Raw genomic sequence first — 17,839 nt, forward strand, 5'->3', positions numbered from 1 at the left:
AAACTGCCTTTTTGCCTGGATTTAGTAAGGGACAGATGAAGTAACAGGAAAGTTTGCTTTCTCAACGAGAAGCGCCCTGCCCTGCCCTGGGAGTCATCACGAAAACCTTTGGGGTTCTTTCGCGAGGGACGAACGAGCCCCGCCGGCCGTGCAGGCCCCTGCTCGGGCGGGGAGCGCGGGGCCGCCGCAGAGGCTGACTTGGCCGCGGCCGCGGGGGCAGAGGGCCGGGGGCGGGCCGCGGGCCGCGGCGGGGCCGGGCTGGGCGGCGGGCGCGGGGCGGAGCCGGGCTGGGCTGCTCCGGGCTCGCTCCGCCCCGGGGCGGGGCTGCGGGGTCGCGCGGCGCTAAAAGGCCGGGCCGGGCGGCGGCGGGGGGCGCCCTGGGAGCTGCGCCCGCGGCCGGGCCATGCGCGAGGGGCTGGGCGCTGCGTGCGAGGCCGCCCGGCCCCGGCTCTGCCGCCTCCTCCGCGGGATCCTGCGGCCGCAGCCCGCCTGCAGGCCCCCGCGAGCCAGGTACTCCCGCCGGCCGGGTCCGCCCTGGGAGGGGGCGGGCGGCTCCGCACCCGGGCCTTGGCTCCGACCCAGGCGCGGCGCTGACCCGCCGCGGGCCTCGGTTTCGCGTGAAAGTAGGAGGCCGTTAGGGGGCTCGCTCCGTCGGATTGCGATGAGGGTTTGCTTCCACGCCACGTTTCCCTCCTTTAGGACGCAGAAGAGGTTGCAGGGCAGTAGCCACAGACGATCCACGGAAGTCCCGCGTGCACCCTTGAGAGGCGTCTATGCGGGCAGGACCAGGAATGGTGGATGTTTCAACATGGGGGCTGTGCACACTTTAGGACCGATAGGATTAAGAGAGCAAAGAGGGCCTTGCTTTACGAATTAGACCCATTTCCCAGAGCGCTCCACCCACCCACCCCGTGTTTGCAGCGGCGGGCGGTGGTGGGGAGTGGGAGCTGCCAGGGAAGTCAGGACCCCCGTTACCCCAAACAAGCCACGGACCGCAGCTCCCTCCTCAGTAACTCCGGGGCTATGGATAGTTACGGGGTCTAAGCACTACACTCCAGCGCTCCTTCTGATGGCAGCTTCCTAAGGGTCTGCTGCTCCCTTGAAGGACCAGACAGGACTGGGCATAGCTGTGGGTTAGCCAAATGGCAGGAGAGTCTGGACAGACTGTGCAATAATTGGGCAACAAGTACCCAGAACCTTAGTATGCTCACCTGGCTTCTGGCCACCCAGTCTCCCATCAGCCAGCCCAGAGAAATTAGCTACCTGGGGGAGGCCGGGGACCATGCATAGCTTTGTTTATTGGTTTTTTCAAATGAAAAAAAAAAAATCCTAATTATGAAGAGCGCATGGTCATAGTGAAAGTTGAAAAATGCAGAAACCTATAAAGGAAAATTCACATCTCCTATGCTGTCATCACATCACGCTAGCCACTGTTAATATTTACTGGCATTTTCAGTGCTTCACACACACACACACACACACACACACACACACAGCATCAGACCGTATACAGTAACAGTTTGAGGCATTATTGATGATAGTGGAGAAACTGATACAACATAAATGTGCAGCCATAGGCAGTGGGGTCAGGCTGACTATGGACCCCCTAGATAGTGGATTTTCAGGTAGCTTTTTAATATTTGGGGGCAGTAGTTATGTAAAGTATACAAAAACGGTGTTTCTCCATCTAAATGTTACTGTGGACCAGTAGGCTTCTCCATTTCTCCAGTCCTGTGGCCACAGGCAAGTGAAAGGAAGCAAGAACCAGCAGGGTGGAGGTGGGGGTAAGGTAAGGAATGATGGCAAAAGATCCAGAAGAGCGGTAAGGCATTGCCTCACTGAGGACTTCAGCCTCAAAACAACTTCCATTTTAAGAAGCCCCGTGATGAATTGCTCAGGTGGCTTACCTGCTCCGACTCAACAGATTTTGAGCTTTTTTCTGGTGGGGCCTCCAGTCTGACCCAGAGAGGTGATGGTAGGGTTTGAGTCACTTCATTCAGATAGAAGTTGTGTTCTGATACATACTTAGGTTCTCTTAAAGAGACACTATCTCTTTGTAGTTATTATCATGTAATGCTACTATATAATGTGTGTAGTTAATTATATAATGTTAATTTAAATATACAGTCATACTTTTTCCACTAATTAAAGTAATACTCATTCTTCACATTCCAAATATCTATAAAGTAGAAAATGAGAGACCTTTATGATATTTTCTGACTTCTTTCCCCTTGGATGTGTACGCACATGCGTGTCCACCCCAGAAATACCCAGAAGAGCACGGACCATGGACCACAACAAGGTTTCATACCGAAGTGCTCCTATAGTGTGATTCACCCTAGGAGGAGGCATGTGTAGGGGTTGCTATTAAGGGGGTGCACATGTGTAAGGAGCCTAGAAAGGTCACATGCTTGCTGTTCTCTGTAGCATCTGCTGGGAGAACAAATCTGGAATCCCAAATCAGAGGGAGTGGTTCCTAAGTGATTTCAGACTACTGGGCTTTTTCACCTTCAAAGGACAGGCAAAGTTTTTTACATCTGTCATTTTGAAATAAATATAAGCAACATATCTTTTAAAAGAGTTCTTGACTTCCAGATATCCTTACTGAGATATTTCGGGGATGACCTGACAGCTCAGATTTGCTTTGAAATGATGGCAGATGCTGGGAGAGTAGAGTTGAAATAAAACTGGCCATGGGTTGATACTTGTTGAGTGGAGTTAAATCTGGGTGAAGGGCCTGTGGAGATTTATTATACCATTTTTTCTACTGTGTACACTTAACATTTACCATAAATAATAAAAAAATTAGAATAAGTAAATAAACCAATATAAGTCAAGGACTTTAAATAAAAAAGCCTAAGTCCCCCCCAAACAAGTGGATAGTGGGCCCTGCTGCTGTCCTGGAGTGGGGGGATTAAAGGAGCCATTTTCTCTGTATTTAGTCTCATCTCACATTTGTAGTTGCCTTGGGGGGGGGGCATCTTCCCAGAGCTTCCATGGGTCACCATTTGGGCAGCTAACTTTGTCTTAGCTCTCCGTTTTGTAGGGGGAAGGCAAGAGAAGAGGAGGAGGAGGAGGGAGGGTGATGATGGTGGGGAGATTGGGTCTGGTGGGCTGCCTCCCCCACCACATACACACATACTCCTGGTGTGGCAACTGTGAAATTCACTCCCACCCTCTGAACCTCGGTTCCCTCATCCATCAAATGAGGGTTGGCAAGGGGGACTCCAAGATCCCTCTCTGCCCTTAGATACTCTATCTCATGATGGCTGTTTCCTTTCACAGTCTAGTGACACAGGATGACCCCAAGTGTCACAGCCTCAGCAAGCACCGGGATGAGTCCCCCCAGTCCCTCACAGGGACAGTAAAGGTCAGTGAGTCACAAGGGTGTGGGAAGCCCCTTCCTTCCTTGCCCAGGCAGATGCAGGCTGAGCAGCCTAGTGGAGGCTGAGGCCTGGGCAATGAGTGGGGATCCTCAGGGGTACAGGTAGTGAGGAAGGGCCTTGGGAGAGTGGGATGATCCCTGGTGAGCAGGAGTGGTGGATTCTATGGTGCTATGGGCCCTGGATGGCTTGCCTGTGCAGGCTACAGGCACAGATGCAAGGCGGACATTCATGGAGCCGGGGGGGGGGGGGGGCGGGGGGGCGGGGGACAGACACCCTAACACAATCCCAGACTCAGCAGCTGAACCCCAGTTCCAGCTCCCAGCTTCTAGCCCAAAGGTCCCATCTTTCCTAAGAGCTTTGGATCATTCTGGAGAGGTGGGCAGAGAAATGGGTGGGAGGTGGGAGAGAAGATGGATTCCATGTTCTTAAATAACTCCAGGGAAGTCCTGATTTCTGCTCTCTGCAGTACTGGCTGTGACAAGAGCCTCTCTTGCATCTAACCTCAGTCCCTCCTGTTGCAATTTCACTGAGGGAACATTTGGCAGGGTCTTAGGTGAGGAGAGAAGCCTGGCCCGTGGCCCAGGCACCTGGGGCTCTTAGCAGGCACTGGCCCAGGTGGCCAGGCTGCCGGGAAAGGAGGAGGGGGACACAGACTGACATCCTGACCTGGGTCCCCTCATAGTCCCCCACCCCAAGCCAAAGTGGGGTCCTGGGGTAGAGTCATTTGTAAATCCTTGATGTTTCCCCCTCTTAGACGTCTCCAGAATCCACAATCAAGCCAGCTGCGCCCCCACTGGCCTGCCCACGGCATGTGAGGATCAAAAACTGGGGCAACGGGATGACCTTCCAAGACACACTTCACCACAAGGCCAAAGGGGTGAGAAGGCTGGAGCTCAGGGAGAACCACCTTCGTCCCAAGCTGGTGGAGCCACTAGGGCCCTTAGTAGATCAAATGGATACACCCCTGGGCAAGCCAGACAGTTATCTGCTTGGACACAGGGTGGTGGGAACAGGAGCCAGTGGTCCACACAAATGACAGAGGATGGAGACAATGCCAGCTCCCTGTTAGTTCCCATAATGGGTGTTGGATAATCCAGGAGACAGGATGAATGATTACAGGAAGAAATGCAGTCTTTTTTACAGAGACAGCATAGTAATGGGGAGAATTTTTTTTCCTTTTTCCTTTTCTTTTTAAATTTTTTCTTTTAAATTTACTTATTCATGAGAGACACAGGGAGAGAGGCAGAGACACAGGCAGAGGGAGATGCAGGCTCCATGCAGGGAGCCTGACGTGGGACTCGATCCCAGGACTCTAGAATCCCACCCTGAGCTGAAGGCAGACGCTTAACCTCTGAGCCACCCAGGCATCCCTCCTTTTCTTTTAATCAGGGAAAGTTTTCTTTTTTTACAATTTTATTTTATTTTTGTTTGAGAGAGAGAGATAGAACAAGCAGGGTGGGGAGGGGCATGGGGAGAGGGGGAAGCAGACTCGCCACTGAGCAGGAAGCTTGATGCAGGGCTGGATCCCAGGACTTTGAGATCATGACCTGAGCAGAAGGCAGACGCTTAACAGACGCTGAACCATCCAGGTGCCCCTAATCAGGGAGAATTTTCTAAAAGAACTGCCCAAAGCTGGGCTGAGCAACATCGGTAGATAGTGAGCTCCCTGTCACTAGAAGAATTCAAATTTGATAGGGAGATGGAAGAGGGGTTCAAGCAGCCGGTGAGTAGTTGGAATAAGAGTCCTTCAAGTTTCCTTCTTCTAAGTGTCTTAATCTAACTATAGAATGCATTCTGATTATAAAGTAGAAAGGAAATGAAAATTTCAAGACCATGAAAACAGAAGGATTTCCCATACCTTCCAGAAATTACCACAATTAACATTTGGATGTACATTCTTCCAGCATTTTTTCTGTGCCATCTTCTAACTTTAGGATTTGTATCCTCTCCATTCGGTTCATTTTGGCTAAGTACAAAACTGTGTTCCCACGAGTCACATCAGCCTCTTTAAATGAGAAGGTAGTTGAGATATTCCCCGGGATTGAGCTGTTGACTTTGCCCTGGGTCTGAGTCTGGCCAGGGAGCAGAGCCAGAGACTGAGCCCAAGGTGGTGGGAATAACCCCAGCTCACACCCCCTTGGCTCAGCCAATAGAGGAAAGGAGATGTGGGTGGTGAGAAAGGCTGGTGGGCCCCAAGGAGGAGGTAACACAGGGGTGGAGAGGGGCAGCAGGAAGCTGGAGCAGCTGGAGGAGAAAGAGATGGCTAGGAGAGGAGCTGGCCGGGAAGGAAGACGCCCATCAACACCTTCCTGAGGGTTCCAGGCAGCCCCCTCACCACTTGCCTCTCCCTTCCCAGGATCTCGCTTGCAAGTCCAAGTCTTGTCTGGGAGCCATCATGAACCCCAAAAGTTTGACCAGAGAACCCAGGGACAAGCCAACCCCCCCAGACGAGCTTCTACCTCAAGCCATTGAATTTGTCAACCAGTATTACAGCTCCTTCAAAGAGTAAGTCTCACTTGGACTGGGTCGCTGCCTCCCCGTTTCCCTGAGCTCTCCTGTCTCCAGTCATTTCCCTCTGACCCCAGGCTCTCTCCCTTCCCAGATCCACAGTGGAGCCAGGGCTCAAGCATAGTTTTCCAAGGGGGGAGACCCCAGCCCAGCATAGGTTCTCATAATTATAAGAAAAAGAGGCAGAGCAATAGTGGTGAAAAGCGCGGATCAGGAGTATAGCTGTTTGACTGAATCCTGGCTGTGCCAGTAACTAACCCTGTATCCTTGGGAAATCTGTTCATCTTCTCTGCATGTCAACTTCCTCCTCTGTAAAAGTAGGGTGAGAAAAGAATCCAGCTCGTAAGATTGTTGTGAGGATTATGTAAGTTCAGAACAAAGTGACCTTGACTGTGAACTGGTGTGCACCCTTTTATTAGGAAATGTTTGAGGCAGGAAGGACTTTCGGGACCACCTGGTCAGACACTCCTCCACATGAACAGGGAAGCCCAGTCCCAGCTAGAATCCATGCCACGTGTCTTGGAGAGAGCAGGGCATGCTCTTTGCATTGAACTCTGTGCAGTTCTGTGTTCCTGGATTTCATAAAATACGTGATTATTAATTTAAGCCCATTTATAACTTTAAAATAAAAATACACAAAGGGATTGTGAGACAGAATGGCTGACAGAATGGATTTGCTGTTTGATGGGCTGGGAGGGGAGTGTGGCTTTTATGGTGTAGGCCACTCAGCACTCTGCGGCATGAAACGAATCATAGAAGCACACCTGGGACCCCCATGGTGGAAAGAGTGGTTCCTGGTGATACCACATCCTCTCTACCATGACCCTACAAATATCTGAGCTGGAAGGAGCCTGGCATCTATGAAAAAGGCCCTTATCTTCCACGGCCACTGATTTCAATCCTGGCTGTCATAGAATCACCTGAGGACTTTGTAAAATGCTGATGCTGGGGTGCCTTGGCCAAGGGCCTCAGGATCTCAGGAAGTGTGGAGTGGGAAGACCTCTGTGTTCTCTCCAAAAAGCTCCTCCGGCGATTCTCAGAGAGAACCAGGCTGAGTAACCTGCTGGGGCTTGGCTGCCACATGTGCTGTGTAACTGCAGCCTCTATGGGAGTGCTTCGCCACTAGGAGGTTCAAGGTCTTGGGCTGTGAGCCCTGCCAGTGGCCAATGAGCCTTTCAGGGTCTAGGAATTCTCTTGATGGGCCTCGTTGGGCCACCGTATCAACACTGACATTTACTGAGCACTAAGTACATCCCGGGCCGTGCGTAAGTGCTTTATAAGTAATGCTCACCACAACTCTAGGAAATGAGTATTATTGTGATTTTACAGACATTTTACAGATAACTGTAGGAACCCCCCAGTTTATGGGAACTGAAGGCCACAGATGAAATCATTTGCTTGAAGTCAGACGTTTGGGAGTCCTGCAGTGGGATTTGAACCCAGGCAGTTTGGCACCAGAGCCCCTGCTTTTAACCTGTGTTCTAGAAGATTCCAACTTCATTCTGGACCTGGGAGGTCCTGGTGGTATTTAGAAGGCACTGGGTGGGTGTTAGCCCAGGGAAGCAACTCAGTTGTTCTTGGTAGCTGTTCAAACACAGTTGTTTCTCACAAAGGGAAAGTCCCAACCCCATACCTTGAACCCGTCAAGAGATCCTGGAGGGTACAAAGGATGAATGGCGGTCCATCCACAACTACGCTAGCAGCCAGAGTCACAGACGGCTGGCAGTTTTGATTGTTAGCGAATGAAGGATTGTTATAGTTAGAAATTGTAACTTGCTGAATGTTCTGTTCAAATTCATTCACTGAGTCCAAAAGCAATACTCTCTCTCTTTTTTTTTTTTTTTTTTTGGAACCATAAGCATCATAACGTCTGTAGTGCCTCAGAAATGTGACTGTATGGGAACAGTGGTAAAATATAAAACTCTAAAGGAATTGGGAGAAATGTGAAAAATAATGCTTTCTTTACATAGCCACACATTAACACTACTACTGTGCTTAGGGCTTCTGTTCTGGTGACTGGTACTGTTTCTATGCATAGACATAGAGCAAGGAGTCTTGCTAGAAGCTTTAGAAGCTTTGTGTGGGAAGGGAGGGGGCTTCCAGTGTGGCAACGTCAATCTCACCCAGCAGGTCCTTATGCCAGGAGTGTCCTTGAAGATAAAGAGCCCCCAATGTTTTGTCTCCAAGCTTTTTTCTTTAATAAAGGAAGAGTTGTCAAGACACTCTTCATACACAGAAAGGCCACTTTGTTCAGAGTCGGCCATTCTCCCTAATCAGGAGTTCATTCCTTAAATAGTTTTGATTGTTGCCATTTCAAATTGTCTTTGGTGTTGATTAGAAATTTCAAGGTTGGCGTGTGTGTGTGTGTGTGTGTGTGTGTATGTGTGTGTGTGTGTGTCTCAAAGCCTTTCTGAATCCCCACCCTGGGAGATATTTTTGTAGCCTGGGAGGGGTGAGGAGAAACACTTTAGAAATCTCCCCTGGGATTGATTGGTGGCTGAGCGATGCCGAGGTTGAGAAAAAGCATATTCTAGGGGGCCTGCGATATTGGATCGTGCTGTGGAGGGCTCCTTCCTGGGTAGGCCCTGCGGCCCTACAGGCTGAGTCCTGAAAACCCATCCCAGCTCAGGAAAGCGTGGGTGGGCCCTCAACATCTCTACGCTTGCAATCCCCTAGGGTGGAGGGTGGAAGGTTAAGAGCCTGGCCTTGGCATTAGGGCAACCTGAATGTAAATCCTGATTGCTCTTTATCACACTTACGTTCTCAGGCTAGTACTTAACCTGCTAGAGCCTTCATACTCCAGATTATAAAATGAGCAGAAAAATGCCACCCTCACAGACTCGGCAAGACCTGGACTGTGAGTGGCTTTGCCCAGTTCCTGGCTCATAATGATTCCTCGGTACACGGGAGCACTCCTGGGAGGGACTGCTCATCTCTGGATCATAGGATGGTGGCCGGGAAGCAGGATGCGGCTGTGGCTTGATGGGTACTCCTCCAGGTGGTGCAGGTATCTGAGAAAGGTTGCACTCCTTGTTGATGCTTACCAAGCTGAGATGACTATGACTGGAGTAAAAGTATCTGGAAACAAGGATGCCAGTGAGAACAGGACCAGTGTAACTGGACCCAGTGGCAAAGTGAAAATGTGGGCTCCCTGTTCAAAAATGATTAAGAATTTCAAGACAGGGACAGCAGAGCGCGAAGCCAGGCCTGGGGCCCTTCTGAATTCTGGGCCACGGTCTTACACCTATGAAGCTGACCCTGGAGGGGACAGTCTCGGTGAGGGACATCTTGCCCTCCTGGTATCCTAGCTCAGTTCCTGCTTCTGTGGATCGAATTAATCCCCATCTAAGGCCATCTCATTGTTGATCTTCCTGCTGTCTTCCTGTCCCCCAGGGCAAAAATAGAGGAACATCTGGCCAGGGTGGAAGCAGTAACAAAGGAGATAGAAACAACAGGAACCTATCAGCTGACGGGGGATGAGCTCATCTTCGCCACCAAGCAGGCCTGGCGCAACGCTCCCCGCTGCATCGGGAGGATCCAGTGGTCCAACCTCCAGGTGGCCTTCCTTAGACCTGGGCAGGAGAGGAAATTGGGGGTGGGGCGGGGAGCAGGCGCTGAGTATGTGGCTCTGAGTCGCCCGGTGGGACTCCCCAAGTTCTCTCTTCACATTTGTGAACTTGACATAGGGGCTCATAGGGCTCCCCCTGGAAGTCTAGAATCTGATTTCAAGATTTTTTTTTTAATTCATTTATTCACGAGAGACACAGAGAAAGAGGCAGAGACATAGGCAGAGGGAGAAGCAGGCTCCCTATGGGGGGCCTGATGTGGGACTCCATCCCAGGACCCTGGGATCACCACCTGAGCCGAAGGTAGATGCTCAACCACTGAGCCACCCAGGTGCCCCTAGAATCTGATTTCAGCACAGGATTTCTATCCGGTCTTTTCTCTTAAGTTAAACAGACATAAAACCAAATGACCTGTTGAAACCACAGGAGAGAGAGTTTACCTCGTCTGTTTGAATCCTTGGCTCCTAGGAAACATTTTCTTTATCCTAGCCTCCTAGTTGTCTTTATCTTGGGGGATCATTCACTGCTGGGCAATATGGAAATTGCTGGGGTGGGAAAATTGATAAGAAATGCCAGTGAAACCAACACTGGCTGAAGAAAGAATGTGCTAGGAGCCCCGTGGAAAAGGTGCTGACATTGTGGAGGCACTAGGCTAGGGCAGTGGGAATCATGATTCTTGTGTTCAAAAGTCAGATTTTCTTGGGATTTGGGTTTTGATGGGGTCTTCCAAGAGGAGTTGCCTGGGATCCCCCAGGAGAGCAGAAGAAAGGCTAGATGAGGCAACCCTGAGGTGGGAGGTGGCGATGCAAAGAGGAGAAAACTTGGTGTTTGGGGTGGGATAGGGGGTTCAGGTCACTCCCCCGGTCCCTTGTAACTTAGCTTCTGATCAACCCCAAGGCCTCTGTCCTCACAATCCTTGATGGCCTGGGCTGGGTGGGCTGTGTGCAGGTCTTTGATGCCCGGAGCTGTTCCACTGCCAAGGAAATGTTTGAGCACATCTGCAGGCACCTGCGTTATGCCAGCAACAATGGCAACATCAGGTGAGTGTGCCTTTCCCAGGGCTGGGGCTGGGGCCCACCCTGACCCTGAGTCTGAGCCAAAGGATGCAGATGGGTTTAGGGGAGGCTTCTCCAGGAGAAGCCAGGGAGAAAGAGAGAAGAGAAAGATGCAGGCCTTTTCGGCGAGAAGAAGCTGCCCTAGTACTGAGGCTAGCCTCCATGAGCCTAGCCCCCCTTACTAGCCCATGTCCTTGGTTTCCTTCTGACTTGGAACCATTTGGAGGGGGTGGGGGATCTTTAAGAAGCAACATCTTCACTGCTCGAGGTCAGCTGGCTCCCCACTTTTTAGAAGGAACAAGAGGTTGGTTTTGCTGCTCAAGCCTCCATTTTTCTTAGAACCAAGAGAGTCACTGCTCATCAGTACCCACCCCCCACCTCCCTCCTCTTACCCCTAACCAAAGAGGTCAGAGCTGATAGGACTGAAATGCCCATTTGGTCATTCATTCATTTTTTTGTTTAGCAAACATGTAGCAAGCACCTACATAAGGGGAACCCAAGTCATGACTAGGCATAGCAGTGGGGCGGGAGCAATGCAGAAGTGACTAAGACTTAGGACACTGCTCCAGCCCACTGGGAACCTAGGCCTGGCACTAGACAAGCGTCCGGCTAACTGAATTTCATGAGAGCAATGTGCAGCAAGGGCAAAGGCTGAGGCAGTTAACCCTGCCTGAGGGATGGGGAATGATCAAGGGATGGTAGGGTGGGGGGGTGTCCTTGAATTGGTCTTCAAGGAAGGGGAGGAGCCGGAAGGAGAAGAAGGAGAGTGAGGGTGTGTCAGGAAGGCGGGCAGGTTACACAGAAGCCCATGAGAACCTAGCATGTTGTGTTGTTACAGGAGTTTGGTTAAGCTAGCACGGGGGCAGAGGAATGGGGAGCAGGAAGATGGGAAGCAGAGGGGCCCTATGGGGACTGGGAGCCCCCTTCCCCCTGAACCGAGGAGTAAATGGCACTATTCTTGTCTTGGTGAAGGTCGGCCATCACCGTGTTCCCCCAACGAACTGATGGGAAGCATGACTTCCGAGTCTGGAACGCCCAGCTCATCCGCTATGCTGGCTACCAGATGCCCGATGGCACCATCCTGGGGGACCCTGCCAGTGTGGAGTTCACCCAGGTGCGAGATCCAGCCTTGGTGGCTGACAGAGTGAAGCCAGAGGGGTCAAGGGGCCTGGGTCAGGCCCAGACTCACTGTACTTATCTTTTCCTCAGCTGTGCATCGACCTGGGCTGGAAGCCCAAGTACGGCCGCTTTGATGTGGTGCCTCTGGTGCTGCAGGCTGATGGCCAAGACCCTGAGTTCTTCGAAATCCCACCTGACCTTGTGCTCGAGGTACCCATGGAACATCCCAAGTAAGCAGGCTAGGGGTGAGGTAACATGCATGCTCTAGTACTCTCTTAAGGAGCAGATGGTGTCCAGAAGGGCTGGCTTTCAAGCCTTGTTGATGCTTGTACAGGAATCCTGGGCTTGAGTCTTGGGCCTCAGACTTAAAACGATATGTTGATGATGAAGGGGAAGCAGAGGCTTAGACATATGGGGCCCTAGGAACTAGGAAAGCAGTGGCCTTGGGAGAGGAGCCCTCAAAAGGCTCTAATATTCTCACACTGAGCAGCCCAGGCCTCTTGTCTTCCTGCCAACTCTCTTAGCTGCCCCTCTCCTGACTGTGGTGAAAGTATATGGCTGAAGTGACTTCTGGAGCTCATCTGGTTCAGCCCCTGCTCTGGGGCAGCAGTCACAATCACAAAAATACTTCCATCTGTTGAGACTCACTGTGTAGCAGGCATTGAGTTGGACTTGACTTTTCATCCTCTGCATACATTGAACTCAGTCCTAACCTAAGGGCTTTTGCACTTGCTGTTCCCGCCACCTGACATACCTTTTCCTCAGAAATGTAAAGGATTCATTTCTTGACAATGAGGTATTTCCTTAATGTAACCCCCTCAGGTGGTTAAGCATCTGCCTTTGGCTCAGGTCATGATCCCAGGGGCCTGGGATCAAGCCCCGCATCAGCTCCCTGCTCAGAGGGGAGTCTGCTTCTCCCTCTCCCTTTGCCCATCCCCCCCCACCACTTTGTTCATGCTTGCTCTGTCACTCTCTCAAATAAATAAATGAAATCTTTAAAAAAAAAATGTAACCCCCTCTATAGGCCTCTATTCTGAACACTCAGTCTAGAGAAGACACTCTCATCCTCTGTCTACCACCTCATCTTGTTTTGATTTTTCTATTCATCTGTCTACTTGCTTATAGTCTAGAATCTAGACTCTAGTCTGTAAGCTCCTTGAGAATAGGGATCTTGCCTTTTTTTTTTTTTAAGATTTTATTTATTTACTCATGAGAGACACAGAGAGAGAGGCAGAGACACAGGCAGAGGGAGAAGCAGGCTCCCTGCAAGGAGCCCTATGCAGGACCAATCTCAGATCCCGGGATCATGCGGAGCTGAAGGCGGACACTCAACAGCTGAGCCATGCGTCCCGGATCTTGCTTTTCTTATTCAGCTATACATCCTAACACCTAAAAGGGTACCTGGCACATAGTAGGCGCTCAATTATAAATATTTCTGGAATAAATGAATTTATAAATAAATGATACCGTTATCTTTATAGTAAGCTCATGGGTTTGATGGTAGTATCTCTGTTTTACTGCTGGGGTTTCTGAGGTTCAGAGAGGCTAACTCACATCCCAAGGCCACACAGCAGGCAAGCAGTAAGGCAGACCAGAACCTGGGTTTTCTGACACTAGAGTCCTTAACCGCTATGTTCTATTGGGTTCTCCGCATTTAGCACAGTGTCTGTCGTGTACTTGGTGCTTAACATATGTTTGCAGGAATGAGTGAATAAATGAATGTGTAGTGAATGAATGATACCTACTGTGCCCAGTTCATCTCTCCGGGTTGGATGAATGTAGAGAACAACACTTGGAAAGGAGTTTTCTTGGTTGACTCTCTTTCTGAAGCCTTTTTTGTTGGGGGTTGGGGTGAGTATGGGCAAAAAGTACAGGCCACAATCATTGCTGGTTCCGCCTCCCTGCCAGGTATGAGTGGTTCCGGGAGCTGGAGCTGAAGTGGTACGCCCTGCCTGCAGTGGCCAACATGCTGCTTGAGGTGGGTGGCCTTGAGTTCCCAGGGTGCCCCTTCAACGGCTGGTACATGGGCACGGAGATTGGGGTCCGGGACTTCTGTGATGTTCAGCGCTACAACATCCTGGAGGTAAGGAGACCCATCCAGGAGGGCTGGCTGCAGATGTGGGCCTGTCAGGAGTGGGGGTGGGGGAATGCACCCTGAGGACCAACTCACCCCATCACTCTGCCTCTGCAGGAAGTGGGCAGAAGGATGGGCCTGGAAACACACAAGCTGGCCTCACTCTGGAAGGACCGGGCTGTCATTGAGATCAATGTCGCTGTACTCCACAGTTTCCAGGTACGTTGTGTTCTGTGGGTCTGGAGACTTGCTGGTCAGAAGGTTATCTGGTCCAACCACTCATCTCAGGCTTGGTTCTCCCCTGACAGCACTGTCCATTTTTTTTCAAGCATCACACAAGTATTGAGTACCTAGTTTGTGCCAGGTGCTGGGGATGCAAACAAATAAGCCATCCTACTCACGCTGGGTCTTCTAGCATAAATTTGGATGCTTCTAGCAACAGGTGACTCCTTACTTTCAAAACTCATCAGGTCCTTGAGCTTGAGCACTGAGTCCTGATCCCTCTCACTTTCTCAAGGACTGTACTCCTGAAAATTCCACCTCCTTTCTGTCTCATCAATGTCTTCCTCTCTGTTGGGTCATTTTTATCAGTGACCAATAGCTATAATGGTCCCCACCTCAAAGAAATAAACGAGCAGCTAATTGAATAAGTCTCCCAGCAGCTACTACCTTGTTTTCCTGCTCCCCTTTACAGGTAAACCACTGAAAGGTCTCACTACACCTCCTTATCCTCCAGCCACTCCAGTCAGTGGTCTATCCTCTACTACTCTGGAATTCTTCGTGTTTGCCAAACTCACCATGATGGGTCCCACCTTAGGACCTTTGCACTTGCTTTTTCCTCTGCCTAGAACACCCTTCCTACAAATCATCCCCTGACCCCCTCCTTCCCTTCATCCAGGTCTCTACTGTCACCTCCGTAGAGTAGCTCTTCCTGACCACACCATGGAAGATGGCACCCTTACCTCCACCTCCAATCCATCCCTCTCTCTTCTTCCTTTAACTCTGTATTTTTCTTCATAATTCTTTTTTTTTTCATAATTCTTTTTTTAAAGATTTTATTTATTCATTCATGAGAGACACAGAGAGAGAACGAGGCAGAGGCAGAGGCACAGGCAGAGGGAGAAGCAGGTTCCACGCAGGGAGCCCAATGTGGGACTCGATCCTGGGTCTCTAGGATCAGGCCCTGGGCTGAAGGCAGGCGCTAAACCACTGAGCCACCTAGGCATCCCCATAATTCTTATTAGCTTCTGACAGTACATAGTACATCTACTTCTTGCCTGTTAGGGCCAGGCCTTGTCTCTTTTGTTCACTACTCTGTCTCTAGAGTGTAGTGGAATGTCTGGCCATTGTAGATACTGAAAAAAAAATATGTACTGAATGAATGAATGAGAGTGCATGTCCACATGAGCAGAGGCTGCTCTTCCATCTGCTGAGCAAATGGACCCTCTCCATTGGCCTACACACAGGTCAGCTCTTGTGTGGGGCTGAGCCTTTTGGTCTGTCCGCTGCTTTTATTCATAGAAATGTTCCCCTTCCTTTTGGGAAGGAGGCAGGGGATATGTGAAGATGTTACTTTTTTTTTTTTTTAAAAGATTTTACTTATTTATTCATGAGAGACACAGAGAGAGAGAGAGAGAGAGAGAGAGGCAGAGATACAGCCAGAGGGAGAAGCAGGCTCCATGCAGGGAGCCCGACATGGGACTCCATCCTGAGTCTCCAGGATCAGGCCCTGGGCTGAAGGCGGCGCTAAACCCCTGAGCCACCGGGGCTGCCCAAGATGTTACCTTAAAGACTGAAACCGTCTCCACAAAGCTTGCAGATGCCCTGGAGGCCAAACCGCTAGGAAGACAGTCCTTTATTCATTCAGCAAAGTATATTGAACATTTTGCATGTGCCAGGCATAAGGCTTGGCCATGTGAGTGGTGAGCAAAATAGACAAAAACCCTTCTCCTGTGGAGTGGGGCAGGGACTTGACATTGAACAAACATCCAGTAAATATTTACAATCACAGTTTCCCTGGGCTGGTCACCCTACAGGCAGGTCAAGCTTGTGTTTGTTGTTCTGAAGCGGGATGGGGGGGTCTGGGGCGGAAAAGGAAGACCCCCCTTAGGGCTGGGGCTGGGGCTGGGGCTGGCCTGGCTCAGAAGGACCCTGCTGCCTATGGACTGCACATCCTGGCTCCTGGGGCTCTGTGCACCAGCCCCGTCACTGCAGGATGCAGATATGTCCCAGAAAATCTGCGGATCCTCGGCTGTCTCCTGGCCATTGCTGACCACACACCCCCCTCCACTGCTTGAGAGTCTCCAGGACTTCCTCATCATCTTCCTTCAGGATAAACTTCCTCGTCTGTAAAATGGGAATAAATAGTAGGATCTCCCTCACTAGGTTATTGTAAGAATTCAGTGAAACTGCGTGCAAAACACTTAGCTGGGCTGCCTGGCCCATAGCGAATATTCTGTAGGTATTCATTTTGCTGTTCTTCTTATTTATTATTACCATCATCAGCTTCTGAGCATCAAACTGGTCTGGTACCCAGGAGCTGCTTGCATATGTGTAAGATTTCAGAAGGCCGCCTGAGCCCTCCATTGGTGGGCTCCCCCTGTGCCTCCAGCCTGACTCAGGCAGTGTCCTCCTCCAGAAATGCCCATCCCCCACTCAACTTGTGCCCATCCCCCAAGACTTGCCTCCGCTTAGAAGCAGCCTCTCCTCCAGGCCTCTGCCTGAGCTCAGCCCCCTCTGGCTCCCAACAGCACCCGCACTCTCCTCCTTTACATCTTGTAGCAGACCACATGGAAGGCCAACTTCCTCTGCCTCCTCTCCTTAGAATATAATCTTTTTTTAAGATTTTATTTATTTATTCATGAGAGACACAGAGGGAGAGAGGCAGAGACATAGGCAGAGAGAGAAGCAGGCCCCATGCAGGGAGCCCGATGTGGAACTTGATCCCAGGACTCCAGGACCACACCTGAGTCAAAGGCAGATACTCAACCACTGAGCCACCCAGGCGTCCCTCCTTAGAATATAATCTAATGCAGAAAGGGGGCCACATTTTCACCTCTATAATGCCTGTGCTTTATGCAGTGCCTAGCAGATAGAAGAATGGCAGCTAATGCTTATTGCGCATGTTCTGTGCTCTGCTTGTGCCCTTGAGCAGCCTCATATCTTCCAAATGAGGAAACTGAGGCTTAGTGAAGTTCAGGAGCTAAGAGCTCATGCTCAAAGGGCCAGTAAGAGGCCAAGGTTTGAATCATGACACTGAACACTTGACTAGATGAGTTGCTCTGGGCAGTGAGGGGTGTGGCTGCTTCTTTTGGATCATTCCAGGAAGGCTCAGACCCCTTGGCTTCTAAATTTAGGATGTGGGACATTATGGTGACTTGTCTTCCATACTCTGTGGTTATCCCGATGCTCAGTCCTCTTCAGAGATGTCTAGTTCCTTCTTGGCTGCGAGAGCCACATTCTTGGGGATGTGACTCCTGAAAATCTCTACTAACAAGTGACAAGAAGCCTCTGTGGCTAGATTTATCAGCATCAAGAGGGAGCCATTTGTGGGGAGTTGGGGGAGACTTGTAGGTGTAGCCTGAAAAGCTGACACGGCCTCTAGAGAGCCAAGGGGTCCACCATGTGATCTGTGGGTCGAGCATGGCTGTAGTGATTTCTGGGGCTCCTTTGGAGGTCCAGAAAGTGCCTTCCACTTGGGTATTTATTTTTAGCAGCAAGGCGGTGGCCAGGGGCAATTGCTGTTACATTTTACTGATGCCAGGCTTTTCCGTAGTCCCATCTTGGGAGCCCTGCAGCTGACAGACCATGTTCCTGACTCCCCCATCCCTTACATCAAACCCTCCTTCTTTGCCTCCTTCTAATTCAGAAGCAAAATGTGACCATCATGGATCACCACTCAGCTGCAGAGTCCTTCATGAAGTACATGCAGAGCGAGTACCGCTCCCGAGGGGGCTGCCCTGCCGACTGGATTTGGCTGGTCCCCCCAATTTCTGGGAGCATCACTCCTGTGTTCCACCAGGAGATGTTAAATTATGTCCTGTCCCCTTTCTACTACTACCAGGTAAGGGAGGGCTTTCCTCTCCTCTCTGTCTTGGGAGCTCAGGGATGGAGAGAGTGTGACTGGATGTG

At 50.7% G+C, this 17,839-nt stretch overlaps 1 protein-coding gene across 2 annotated transcripts in view; it reads left to right on the plus strand.

Annotated features, from left to right (window-relative positions):
• The window catches only part of NOS2 (nitric oxide synthase 2), a 38,646-nt gene that overhangs the window by 4,298 nt on the left and 16,509 nt on the right, over positions 1 to 17,839 (plus strand). The window contains exons 1-11 of one of the 2 annotated variants that reach the window (XM_072779371.1): positions 386 to 510; positions 3,286 to 3,370; positions 4,141 to 4,263; positions 5,743 to 5,891; positions 9,288 to 9,450; positions 10,409 to 10,500; positions 11,488 to 11,629; positions 11,725 to 11,864; positions 13,543 to 13,717; positions 13,826 to 13,927; positions 17,577 to 17,771. In XM_072779371.1, the coding sequence (XP_072635472.1) occupies positions 404 to 510; positions 3,286 to 3,370; positions 4,141 to 4,263; positions 5,743 to 5,891; positions 9,288 to 9,450; positions 10,409 to 10,500; positions 11,488 to 11,629; positions 11,725 to 11,864; positions 13,543 to 13,717; positions 13,826 to 13,927; positions 17,577 to 17,771 (1,473 nt within the window). In that variant the 5' untranslated portion in view covers positions 386 to 403. Of the gene's footprint in view, positions 1 to 385; positions 511 to 3,285; positions 3,371 to 4,140; positions 4,264 to 5,742; positions 5,892 to 9,287; positions 9,451 to 10,408; positions 10,501 to 11,487; positions 11,630 to 11,724; positions 11,865 to 13,542; positions 13,718 to 13,825; positions 13,928 to 17,576; positions 17,772 to 17,839 lie in introns of those variants that run through there. The other variant, XM_072779370.1, reaches the window with a different exon arrangement.

Source organism: Canis lupus, chromosome 16, assembly GCF_048164855.1.
Source record: "Canis lupus baileyi chromosome 16, mCanLup2.hap1, whole genome shotgun sequence".
Classification (NCBI taxonomy): domain Eukaryota; kingdom Metazoa; phylum Chordata; class Mammalia; order Carnivora; family Canidae; genus Canis; species Canis lupus.